The sequence below is a fragment of the Patagioenas fasciata genome, chromosome W (genome assembly GCF_037038585.1).
Source record: "Patagioenas fasciata isolate bPatFas1 chromosome W, bPatFas1.hap1, whole genome shotgun sequence".
Taxonomy (NCBI): Eukaryota; Metazoa; Chordata; class Aves; order Columbiformes; family Columbidae; genus Patagioenas; species Patagioenas fasciata.
Window position 1 is genome coordinate 59,259,393 of NC_092559.1, and position 12,990 is coordinate 59,272,382.

A 12,990-nucleotide genomic window follows, 5' to 3' on the forward strand; every position below is an offset into this window, starting at 1 on the left:
CAGGAGGGAGTGCGTAAGTAGGTGAGATGGAGGGAAGGGAGGTACCAGTCAGCAAAGCGCAGGAGCAAAATATGGGCGCATGAATATGAGCATGATGTGGCATGATGTTTACCAGATGTGCCTAGTCTTTCTGTCACTGCAATTTGCTTGATTTGTTATGCCACCCCACCAGGGCTTTACTGGCCTTCTCAGCCCTCCACTGTCATACATACACCTCTCTCATGACAGGTTACTGGCTACCCACGCACCTCGCAAGCCAAAAGACACACAACCACTCACATGTTGTGTTGCACAAACCACTGTTGGCTAATATGCCTTCAGATAAAAAGTTATGAAGGAGGAGCCTGTAAGGTAGCTGAATAATTTTTGATGGGCATTATCTGTCCATCCTTTGGTCAGTCCAAATTTCTACAGTACCTACAGGTCTGAAAGTCTAGGAAAGTGAACTAATCCTGAAGATCCGCTTCTACACAAATTATTTTACTTCGTAATGAGAACGGGCCAAAGCAGCTGGAGTCTGAATGGGGGGGTTGTGCCTGAAGCAGGAGACCAGAGCTGCAAATTACAGGTTTCTCTTCTTTGCATTGCCCTGATCCACCATAATCTTTCATCTCAAATATGAGAAGCAGCTCAGATATCTCCTGCTTATTTCACTAGCAGAAGATTGAGAGGCAAAACAAATTAAGCAAAATATTGAAATTCTCTGATAGAAGGAGGAAAAAATTCTTTAATTGAAGTAGTGATAAGAATAAAAACTACCTGGTCTAGCAAATCCTAACCCCAGTAGGCAGCACCACAACAGTGATAAGGTCTGTTCAGAAGCCTCATTGCATAGTACGTATTACTCTTGTTGCTGTTTTCTATGAAGTACTTAGAGAGCTGGTTTAAAAGAGTGATGTCCCCAAAGGTGATTTACACCTTGTTCCTGACATTTAAAAGACTAGCACCATCTGAACTGACAAGGCTGCCTGCTCAGGTGTTGGTATCTTTGACATAATCAACACAGAAAAGGGCAATAGTACTAAGTTTTCTGGCTTCTCAGAGTCCTGTGTATCTAATTGTGGGTTCCACCTGTTTCTCTCTCCCACTGCAGGGGAATGGTTGGACTTGATCTTAAAGGTCTTTTCCGACTTAAGTGATTCTATGATTCCCCAATTCTGAATTGCCCAGATGTTATTATTTCTCTAATTCCTTCTAATGTCTCCAGAGGTAGATGAGTTTCTGTGTATCACTCAAGGGAAGCAAGTAGAGCCCAGTGTAATTAATGTAAATTGGCTCCAGAACAGACCACAGCATCTGCAGACAATATTGAATTATGCTTTTTTTTTCCTGTGTTTGATTTATTAATGATGAGCCTTAAACTGTACCTGACAGTTAACTGAATTTGTTCTGACTATTCAGTGATGTGGGCTCCTCCTTTCTCTTCTCTGTGCTGCACACTCAGCTTTTAACCAGGAAAGGTTACTGTCTGCTTATTGACTGTTGGGGCTAAAATGCTTTGTCAGCAGATCAGGGCTCTATTAAAGAAATAATGTATAGAAATAACACATGCTTCTTAAAGGGAATGAATTTTTGCTGATATAGGAAGTTCACTGCAATTCTTGGTTTTTAACTGCTATCCTTATGCACAGAGGATGCTCACAGCACCTTCTTGTTGCTTCTCTGAGATCTTAAAGGATTCTTTGGAGACTATAGCCCAGAAAAGCACACAAACTTCAGTGTGCTACAGCAGGAGAGCAGAACAGATGAGGATGCCATCAATATTGTGTGTCCTGGCAATAACAGGGTCCTTGTTAGGTGAGGATACCCTAGTAGACTTGGATGCAGACCTCAGCCAAGCATGAACAGAGGAACACCCAAGAATCCCTTTTCCTCTGAACCTGGGGACAAGCTTGGGTCCAAGTATAGCAACGAGCATTCCACCCAGATGTGCACAGCATAGCCCCAGTGTACCAGGCACAGTAAGTGATGCAGCTAAAGCTCTTAATGTGTCAGTTAGGGAGATGTACTGCATGAAATGTTGGAGAAGTAGTAGGACAGAAGCAGCAGCAACAAATTAAACACATTTATCAACACAATTAACAAAAGCTTAATCAGCAGATGATTGGTTAATCATAAACTTATTAAATAGCTAACTGAGCTCTAAGGCTGTTTGTCAAATTTCCAGACAATGGCAGTCTCGCTAAGGGAGAGATCAGGTCAATAATCCTGTTAAGGGAGCAGGTTTGCTGTGTGGGATGACTTTCTGGTTGAGCTGCTGTTGATCCAAGTACCTGGGACTGATAAAATGAATAGCAGGAAGAGGCACCCTGGGCTGTACAGATCCTGTTCTCCCATAGAGATTCATAGTAAACAGGCAATTAATCTAGTGAAACAATGCCTGAAAGTCCTCTTCTAGTGAACAGAATATTTGTAGGGTGGCATGCTAAGTTAGTAATGCTCTTTCTTTCCCTTTCCTGGGGAGGATAACAGTGGGTATCATACTGCAGAGCAGGGATTTCTCAAAGCATAATGGAGTGAGGAGTATCTATCCATTCAGCACATTAACCAGCCTGGTTGCCTTTTTCCATCTGCTTTCATTTTATTAGATAGAAAAAATGGAAATTTGTTTTAAATGCATAGGGTTGTAGACATCCAGTGCAGCAGATGATAAAACAGAATGGATCAAATAGATGACATTTTGCTGATAAATCAAGGCCAGAAATATGTCTGGAACTGTCAGCTGAAGTCCAGTCCTGGGAACAGGAAAAGTCCAAGGATCCTTTCCAAGCAGGATGCTGGAGTGAGAGAGCTGTGAGTCCCTTCCAAGCTTGTGTACTGCCTGTGGCATTAGCATTTCTGTCCTTATTTGTTTTGACTACTAGATGGGAACTCAACAAGTCATTCTAAGCAGTGGTATTTGCCAGCCAGTGAAAGCTTTCCCAATTACGACACATAAAAAATAAATCTGTAGTTTATATAAACTATAAAATGTGGTCTCTGCCATAGACCAATCATTTAGTGTGTATTTTAGACTCATGCAAGTATGGACATTTGATTAAGTGTATATGCAGTTTAAGCCTACTTATGTCAGGCTCTTTTCAAGTGGGTTTTTAATACAAATATGCACTATATGATGATCTCCTGTGTAACTGTGTTACTTCTCTAGCTTTGTTGGTTTGGCATGGGAAAGCTTCAGGCCATCTAGAAAATACAGAAAGATTAATTTACCAATATGATCACAGAAAATTCTCTCTCTTTTACCTCTCCAGATGGGGGCTTTAACTCTATCTTAGAGCTTTGCATTTTAGGTCAAATTGCATATCTTTTAACATTTGTCCAAATTGGCGAGTTTTACAGTGCATTGCTGATGCCTCTTCAGGTTTTAGAACAGCTTCTAATAGCTTCAACATTCCTTGCTCATGTTTGATAGGCAACACTCATAAAGTCAGAAGTCCTCTTTCTTTTCATATTGTCCCATGTGCCTGCACAATTCCAAAAGTATATTTAGAGTCTGTGTGTATTAACTCACTTATCTTATGACTTAGACTCTAGTCAAAACAATAAGCTCAGCTTTCTGTGCTGAGGTATTTGATAGCAATGGTTGTGTTTCAGTAATGTTCTTTAAAGTTACCACAGTGTATCCAGATGGTCATTCTCCACTCAGAACAAAACTGCTCCCACCTGCATAGAGAGTCCACTCTGGATCTTCTAGTGGAGTATTCTTTAAATCTGGTCTGCTAGAAAAGACTCATCCAATAGTCAATAGTCAATAGATACAGACAATAAATTAGCAGGATTCAAAGATATTGTTGTTTTCAAACTCATATCATCCTGTTCCAATAATGCTGCTTGGTACTGCACCACTCTGCTAGGTGACAGACAATGGTGTCCTTGTTGTTCCAGCACTGAGGCCAAAGCATCTGGCACAAATATAGTAACTCACTGTCGCAAAGTTAGTTTGCGTCTTGAATCAGCAACACAGTCACAGGCACAATACAGTCACAGATACCTGCCAAGCTTCCAAGGTGTTTCTGCCACTACATTACCAGACAAAGCAGGATTGTTTGTCCTTTGATCTTTTTGGCAAACAGTCCAGCAAGTTGCATCTTTCCCATTCAAAGATGAAAAGCTTCTGGCTCTCTGTATCTGATGGTATACAGAAAAATGTATCTTTCAAGTCTAAAACAGTAAAATAAACATAATTTCCTGCTATATTAATCAAAGAGTGTATGGGGTTGGGCATTACCAGGTGCACATATATCACAATCTGATAAATGGTTCTTGAATCTTGTACCAACCAGTATTCCATAGAATGTAACTTCTTTACTGGCAAAATGGGAGTATCATAGAATCACAGAACGTTAGGGATTGGAAGGGACCTTGAAAGATCATCTAGTCTAATCCCCCTGCCGGAGCAGGAACACCTAGACGAGGTTACACAGGAATGTGTCCAGGTGGGTTTTGAATGTCTCCAGAGAAGGAGACTCCACAACCTCCCTGGGCAGTCTGTTCCAGTGTTCTGTCACCCTCACCATGAAGAAGTTTCTTCTCATATTTAAGTGGAACTTCCTATGTTCCAATTTGCACCCATTGCCCCTTGTCTTATCATTGGCTGTCACCGAGAAGAACCTGGCTCCATCCTCCTGACACTCACCCTTTACATATTTATAAACATTAATAAGGTCACCCCTCAGTCTCCTCCAAACTAAAGAGACCCAGCTCCCTCAGCCTTTCCTCATAAGAAGATGTTCCACTCCCTTAACCATCTTTGTGGCTCTGTGCTGGACTCTCTCAAGCAGTTCCCTGTCCTTCTTGAACTGAGGGGCCCAGAAGTGGACACAATATTCCAGGTGTGGTCTCACCAGGGTAGAGTAGAGGGGAAGGAGAACCTCTCTCAACCTACTAACCACCCCCCTTCTAATACACCCCAGGATGCCATTGGCCTTCTTGGCCACAAGGGCACAGTGCTGGCTTATGGTCATCCTGTTGTCCACCAGGACCCACAGGTCCCTTTCCCCTACACTGCTCTCCAACTTCTCCCCAACTTATACTGGTACCTGGGGTTGTTCTTGCCCAGATGCAAGACTCTGCACTTGCCCTTGTTATATTTCATTAAATATTTCCCCGCCCAACTCTCCAGCCTGTCGAGGTCTCTATATATTATATTCTGATTTGCATTCCTGCAAAAGTCCATAGCGAGTAAACTTGTTCATCAAAGTCTCTAACCCCATTTTGGCTTTCAAGTTTATTGGATATTGTTTTTCCTTACCAGCTTGAAGTCCTGTTTCAGTTCTATCTCTATCAGCGTAGTGTTGGCTTTACCAGATACTTCAGCTGCCCATACTAGTGGAAATACAGTATCCAAAATTTCCTTGGAGATTTCTTGCTTGCAGCAAGCAGATCTGTGCCTTCCAGGTATTTTCTTGTGGGATATGCAGCTGAACAGAATTCTCAGAAAAGGTTATTTGTACTGACAATTTACTTAACAAATATTGAACCTAAGAGAGATATAGGGCTTTCTGGCATATACAAGAATTCATGTGTTAAAACTTTGTTCCAAATTTGGCATTCCATTGATTTCAAAAATGGCCTTTCTTTCTTTCTCATAACCCCGAGAACTAGCATGGTGAAATTACTAAAAAGTCTATTACAACTAGTTATCACAGAATGTCTATTAAAGTGTTTTAATTTCACAGCTTAATTGGAACCAGGGATCTGCTGGGGATTCCTTTAAATTCATCCTTGGTCTCCTTCATTCAGTATTACAGCTCTCTAGCAGCAATATTGCTGTGGCAGGAGGAAAAGGCCTCTCCATCTTTTGCTACTTTAGCAGTCAGCAGCCAGCTTTTTTCCATTGCCCTGGTCCACATCGTTCATTAAGCTTAGTAACCTTATTTAAGCACAGCAACAAACACACACTGATTTTCTTTTTCTTAATTGAGGGCAATCTCTTTTCCAGTGTCCCTCTTGTTTACAATACACACACTGATTTTTCTCAATTCCCTGACTTACTCCCTGATCTTTATCAGAAATTCCCTCTAAAGTCACAATTAATTGAGCTTCTCATTTCTCTTTCTGATGACCTCTATCACGACACATGATCCTCCAAGCAACATCCAAATCCCTAGCATCATCTCCTTGTAATTTTTGCAGTTTACATGCGGAAGAACACCTTTTCAGATTTATTTTTAGATTATCCTTTCCCTTCCCTTTCCAAAGCCAAGTTGATACCACATTCCTTTTGCGTTTTGAAATGCCTCCACAAACAGAAAAACATCTCTGCATATATGACCTCATCCCATTTCCCTTCTTGCTTTAAAAACAACATCAGTTGCAAAAAAGTATTATAATTCAAGGTTCCATTCTCCAGCCACTTTTCCCATAATCTAACTTATGAATTGGTCACCACTGATTACAATATTTCACAAGATCCACCCTAATACCACTAGGAACAGACATTCCTGATGCCATCTCGTAAGTAAAAACCACCGGGCAGGGGGGGAAAGGGGAAAGCACAGAGACAGAGAAGGCTTACATCGTGCTTACAACTTACACTAACAACACCACAAAGAAAAAATTATAACAACAACCAGTAAAACAACTAACATGTACTAGTGCACTGATAAACACTCATATACTAAAACAAGGACTTGAAGAGTTTCAGAGTTTCTCTTCTCTTCCCTTTTTATCTTTCTCTCTCTCCTTTTTTTTTTTTTTTTTCAGTCCTTCTTTCAAACCTTTTATAGGGGTCATCACCCCCAAATCTTTTACCTTTATTTAGGGGAAGGTACCCCTGGGCCTTTCATCCAATATTTTACCTTTATTTAGGGGACTCTGCCCTTGGACCTTTCACTCCCTTTAAATCCAGATTCTTTTAGCCCAACCCTTCAAAGCTTTCACACTTTCGACTAACGGGCAGGCAAGCCCCCCTGCGAGGCTTTCGCCCCAACCCAAACCAAAAAGAAAAAAAAGAAAAAGGATGCTTTATTTATGAATGGTCCTTGGCTCAAGAATTCTGCCACCTCCGGGGATCGAGGACCTCCCCAAGAATCCCTCGGTGCCAGCTGGAGATATTTTGATCCCAGGAGTTGGTTGAAGATCAAGAGAGGAGGCCCACCAAGGTCACCAGAACTGATACATTAAATTAGCTAATTAAAGAAACTTCTAAAACCAGATCAATTTATTGACATGTCGGCTCCGACAGGAATAGGCCCCAAAAAATTCCCAGACATGGGTTATATCCACACAGATCATACATATTCATTACATTTCCAAGAAATCCTTTGCATATGCATTACATCCCTTTGTTATTCGGCTTGTCACCACCTTATCTTCTGAGAACAAGGGCATTGTCTCCTAACCTTCTCCTGCTTATCTTAAGAAATACCATTCTTGTGACTTAACTCCTAACAAGTGCCTAACACCTAAAAGCTGTGAACCTTATTATTATTAACTTAGTAAATGCCTAAAATCTATGACCCTTATTCATATAGACTTATTTTATTACTAATTGCTGATTTTAGGTGTCAGCATCAGCCAATATGAGACAGACTTTAAAGAAAAATGTCATTTACTTATTGAGGCTAGGTTGTGGTTGCTTCTCTCACCTTCTCTTTACTGTGCTGTTTTATGTATTTGATTGCAGTGAAATTACAGATTTTTGTTAAAATGTTGGACCCCAAAAGTAACATCTTCAGAAGCGCCTAAACCAGTCAGATTTCTAGAAGGAACTTGGGTTCTTAGAGCTTGAGGCTCTGGCCTTCAAACAAAACCAAAATAGCTGGAAGCCTGGGAAAGAGCTCACTGTCTAGAAATGGAGTTCACAAACTCTACCTGCTATGCTAGGAGGAAGCACTGAGCAGAAAATGGGCACTGAAAACTTCATTTCCCAATTCTGATGGACCTGATGGTTGGTGTGCTGGATTTTATAGCTCATAATTACTAGAGGAGACTGGCACTCAAACAGCTCCTTTGGGTGATGGTGGAAGTAGCAGTAGTTCATAATACTTGTAAGGCTCAGAAAGCAGGTTTCCTTGCCTCAAAGCCTGAAGTGACTCATATGCATCTCTGTCACCTTTTAGGAGCTTGTCCTAACACCCCAGGGTTGTCTAGACTTCCCATTCCTCCTGCTAGCCCTCGCTTTTTGGCCACCAGGGGCTCAAGATTCATAGCATCCAAGAGAGAGCTGAACTGTTGTTGATTCATGCTTAAGAACTTTGGCTGGGGACACAGGCATGGATGTTCCTACTCCACTTACATCACTTTGGGAATGTTCACTCCAAGCCACTAAATAAGTGAAAGAAGGGGTTAAATAGGAAATCTTGTATTGTTCAAACCCACACCTTGAAATAGCTCTCAGTAAGAGCATAGAAATAGTAATGGGGAGACCTATTGGAGGAAAAAGACAACTAGCAAAAGTCCAGATTCATCGACCACATGAGTAATCTGAGTTGGAGAAAAGCATTAGTGCTTGTACCAAGCATTTGATAGAAAGCAGACAGCTCTGGTCCGTTTAAAAGGTTCAGGCAGGCCTTAATTGTCTTGACAGAAAATGAAACATGTAGCCTTGTTTCTGAGTCAGGTGCCTTTTGTGAGTTATACAGCCTCTTAAAGGATTGGCAGCTTGTCTCAGCACTGTGTATTTGTGGTCAGTGCTGGAGCTTCTGGTGTAGATGGGTGGACATCGGTTTATATTTAGGGTTGTAAACATTTGCCTCTATTAAACCCCGCTTTATACCTCTGTGTCTGAATAGCAAAATTCATGTGACCTGCAAAATACCAGCTTTTTATTCTGGAGACAAAGATAACCAATGCATTTGCAAGTTCCAGTCCTGATAAATTACTCTGATTTAAGGTTTTGACTTCAATCCCAAATCAGTCTCTTTGTTGCTCATGCCACAGAGAGATATTAGTCCGATCCTTTTCCTGCCAAGTTCAATGGGCATTTATTCACCTCTGCCATTGGCAGGAGTGGGGCTGGGCATGGTTTGTATGACTATGTACTCTTCTCTGCAGGTTCCTCAGCCATGCTCATCACCATAATCTCTAGGCATTTCTGCTGCTTATTTGTCCCTCAAAAAAGCAGCCTTGGACATGTGTTCCCCTGCTCTTACCTGTGTGGAAAGGACAGAGTTGGTTCATCTTGCACTTACACACACTGGTAGGCATGCCACTTTCCCAAGACAAGTGGGAAAAGGAGCTTTTCTCTCTGAGAGGAATAAAACCTGCAAGAGAAAAAAAATATATCAGCACATTTCATACACCACAGGGGAAGCAAAACATATTAACTATTCAGGTTCCAGCAGTCTGGTAAACCAGGCAAGGTTTGTAGGGAAAAGCTGAGCATGGGGCCAGTAAGTCAGGAAAGGGCCTGGTTAAGAACTTTCTCTAGAGTGTGAGAAAATGTTGGGAACTATTTTTGTGCCAGGGCACCTTGCCTGGTGTTGCAGGATGAGACTGGGACTGTTAGCTCAACTTTTGTGGCTAATTGCTAACTAAACCCAGTTGATTTCCCACAAGAAACAAGGAAGGGTTTTGAATCAGAAAACTGAATATCAATTTATATGATAACCCATCATACATGGGTTCCTATCCCTACTGGAGACAGGGATGTATTAATACAGCACAAATACTGCATACCTGCAGAAACCTTAGCTTTTGGACCTGAATTCTAATTGTGATCCTGTGGTGAGAAGTTATTAAGAGAAATAGCCTCTCCTAAATGAGAAGCTAATTTAAATCCCCTCTTGCACCGAATACACAAAGGAAGCTTAATGTGCTGTACAAGTTTTAAGGTACATTTCAGCAGCAAGTAGAACAAGCTCTGAAAATTTAAGCAAAAAATATGCTATGTAAAAATACAGCTGCAAAATGTTTCACTTTTTTTTTTTTCTTAAGTAAAAGCAAGCTCCCAAGAATCAATGGGAGATAAAAGAGAAAGAAACATGGGGGACATCACAGTTTGCCAGGAAGAGAAGTAGGGAGGCAGCAACATTTTCTGCCGTGAGGTGTGTTAGTCCATTGTCAGGCTAGGCTAGACTAACACTAAATGGTGGTGTTGCTTTGATGGAGACACTTTTCTATCCCCACTGGGCCCCTCAGTGGCAGTCTCAGTAGGAGGAGAAAAAGTAAAAGGATAAATTCCCTTGCACAGCACAAAGTACATTCTTGGAGTCCATGCAGCAACCAGATGCAGACAGAGGCAAGGTCTCTGCCCTTTCTCTGCCCTAACTGGTTCTCATCCAGAAGTTCCATGACCATCTATCTTAGTGGGATGTTGACAACAAGCTACTGTGAGTCAGGGTATGTTAGCTTTAGCCCCTGCTGACCTTGGAGGGAATAGAACACAGTTTGTCTTGCCTTTGCTTTGTCCCTGCTTGGGAGATGGAGAGCTCATGTCCTTTTTTATTAATTCTGCTATGCCTTTTGCTGCCATCAAATCTGGGTTTCTGCAACTGTATGGTGGCCAACCAGGCTGTTGCCCTAATTTTGTTTTTCCCCTTCGTGTCCCATATGCAGAGAAGCAGAGGGAGCTGGCTCGGAAGGGCTCCCTGAAGAATGGCAACATGGGAAGCCCAGTTAATCAGCAGCCCAAGAAGAACAATGTGATGGCACGAACAAGGTAAAGGACTGGAAAAGCACTCATCTGTGCTCTGAGGTGCAATCCCTTATGACCTTAGGATGGGCAAGGATGATGTTCATTGCTATTCACCTACTGCCAAACATGCTGTGAGAGCAGTGATGACCCTTTCCGGACCTGGCAGGTCCAGACGCTCTGTGCTGTGTTGCATCCTATCCTCTGGGGAAATGCAGGGACAGGTGGGCTCAGGACTGGTGACAGTGCAGCTTGAAGGAGGCAGAGGCAGCCCAGCCTGGTCAAAATCAGGGGTTTGATATGGCTGTCTTACATGTTCTGGGTAGCCTCACATAACACATAATCCTGCCAGCAGGAGAGTGTACAATGCTGCTTCATGTAAGGTGTCACGGAGGCACCCCGAAGTTAGTTTTAGGCAAACAACAAGGTCCACAAAAAACTTTTATTCTGGTCAAAAAGGTGCAGCAGATTAACCGGTAAAGAATAGGGTTTTAAACTCTCCAATAACATAAATACAGGTTCGAATATCAGTTGAGGAAATTATCAAGGTGCAGCAAATAATAACAACGGAGATCCACAGTGTGCATACATGTCTCACAAAAACAACATCAGAGCCATCCCTGACTTCAGGAAACAAATACATGCTTGCCTGAACCTGGCAAGGAATTATTAAAGAAAATACACGTGCTTATATTTAAGCACAAAATATCCTCGCTTTGCCTAAGCGAGGAAAAACAAACAACACCCGCGATCCTACGAGGAAATATTAAGAAGTTTTATCACTCACCCACATGGTTCAGTGAGGGAATCCCCGTCCCGGGAGATTACCTTAGGCAGCCATCCTGCCTAAGGGGGAGAGCTCTCAACAACAGCATTTGGCCCACGCTCCAAGAGGGCAGGCCAAGCACTTGCCTCGGCGGGGGTCCCGTTTAAATACCCGAGTCAGATCTGACTGTGGGCATTCCAGAAGCTTCTCTGCACCCCCACTCTGGCTGTGGGGTGTCCAGAAACTTCTAAGCGCCCCCCCCCACTCTGGCTGCGGGCGCCCAGAAACTTCTCGGCAGCTTGGCGCCTCTGCGCCCCCTGTTACCCCCATCGCAGGAGAGGAGGGTGGGGAGGATGCGTAATGGCTTCCTGAAATTTTCTGAGCAGAAGCAGAAGAACATTGCAGGTGGTTAAAGTGCAGTTGGAGCATGGATGAGATGGATTATCATATTTCGATTTATATTTTCTAAAATCTTTGTGAAGCATCATTGTGCATCGTATGTTGTCAAAGACCAGTTCTTCATTTGGGAGAAAAACCTGAGTTAACCCACTGAACAAGGAGATTTTTCATCATTCTTACTGTTCCCACCTGCTGAATGTAGAATCTTCTTCCATTTGCTTGGTTTGATTAATCTTATTTTAAATATGAACCAAAGTCTTTGTGCAGTTTTGTGACTGAAAGAACTCTGTTGTGAACTGGATACCATTGAATTAATATATTTTCCTTATCCTAGGAGCTCCGAAGCCTGTATTCCATTACAAAAAATCTCTCAGACAATTAAAGGTGCAAAGTCATTGTCAGCCTTTGTAATACTTCTGATGAAGTGAAAGCCATTATAAAATAATGAGATTTTAAAAGTGCTAGTCTGACTAGGCTCTTACGCTTTACCTACCAGCTCGTATTTCTTATATTACTAAATTTAGGAGTGAGACCTCAGAAATGGTATGTTGTGGGGGCTGGGTAGGGACTCATGCAGAAAGACCAAATCCCTGATTTCCAGTAGTAGAATAGTAGGAGCACCAAACCTCTGCCTTCCCCTAGCCTCCATCTCCCATTTACTTATTGCTAGGGAAAACAAAACACCAGAAAAATGAGCAATCTGATATGACAAGCAGTGCTAGCTGAACAGGTTCACCAGAATGAAGTGTGGAGTGTCCCAACTGTTTTTTTTCTTCCAGGGAGGAGTGTGTTCCCAAGGCATGTCCAGTATTCAACCATGTGAAACTGCTCTGAACTACCCAGAGATACATCCCACTTCCTTTGAATTGCACCCATTTAAACGTCTTCAGCAAAAAGGGAGGACTTGCAAGGAAGTGAAACAGGGAAAGCCTAACTATCATATGGCTTTACTCTAGACTATGTCTGGTACTGAGCTTTACTGTGTGGTTAACAGGCAACATTTAATTATTTCAGGCTCGTCGTTCCCAATAAGGGCTATTCATCATTAGATCAGAGTCCAGATGAAAAGCCACTGGTAGCCCTGGATACGGACAGGTATGCAAAGATGATATATATTATGGTAAAAGCAAGTTTTCATGCTAGAGTGCAGCACTGAAGCTAATTCCTGCTGAAACTGCTCTTGCAGGCCACTTGCACTCTTCCTCGCTGTGCCCTTTGGCATATGCCATAACAAGTCTGTGTGTGTAAA

At 42.2% G+C, this 12,990-nt stretch overlaps 1 protein-coding gene across 2 annotated transcripts in view; it reads left to right on the plus strand.

Moving 5' to 3' along the window:
- The window catches only part of LOC136114520 (protein FAM219A-like), a 128,310-nt gene that overhangs the window by 103,242 nt on the left and 12,078 nt on the right, over nt 1-12,990 (plus strand). For both annotated transcript variants that reach the window (XM_065859881.1, XM_065859882.1), the window contains exons 3-4: nt 10,501-10,603; nt 12,756-12,836. In XM_065859881.1, coding sequence (XP_065715953.1) covers nt 10,501-10,603; nt 12,756-12,836 — 184 coding nt within the window. The remainder of the gene's footprint in view (nt 1-10,500; nt 10,604-12,755; nt 12,837-12,990) is intronic.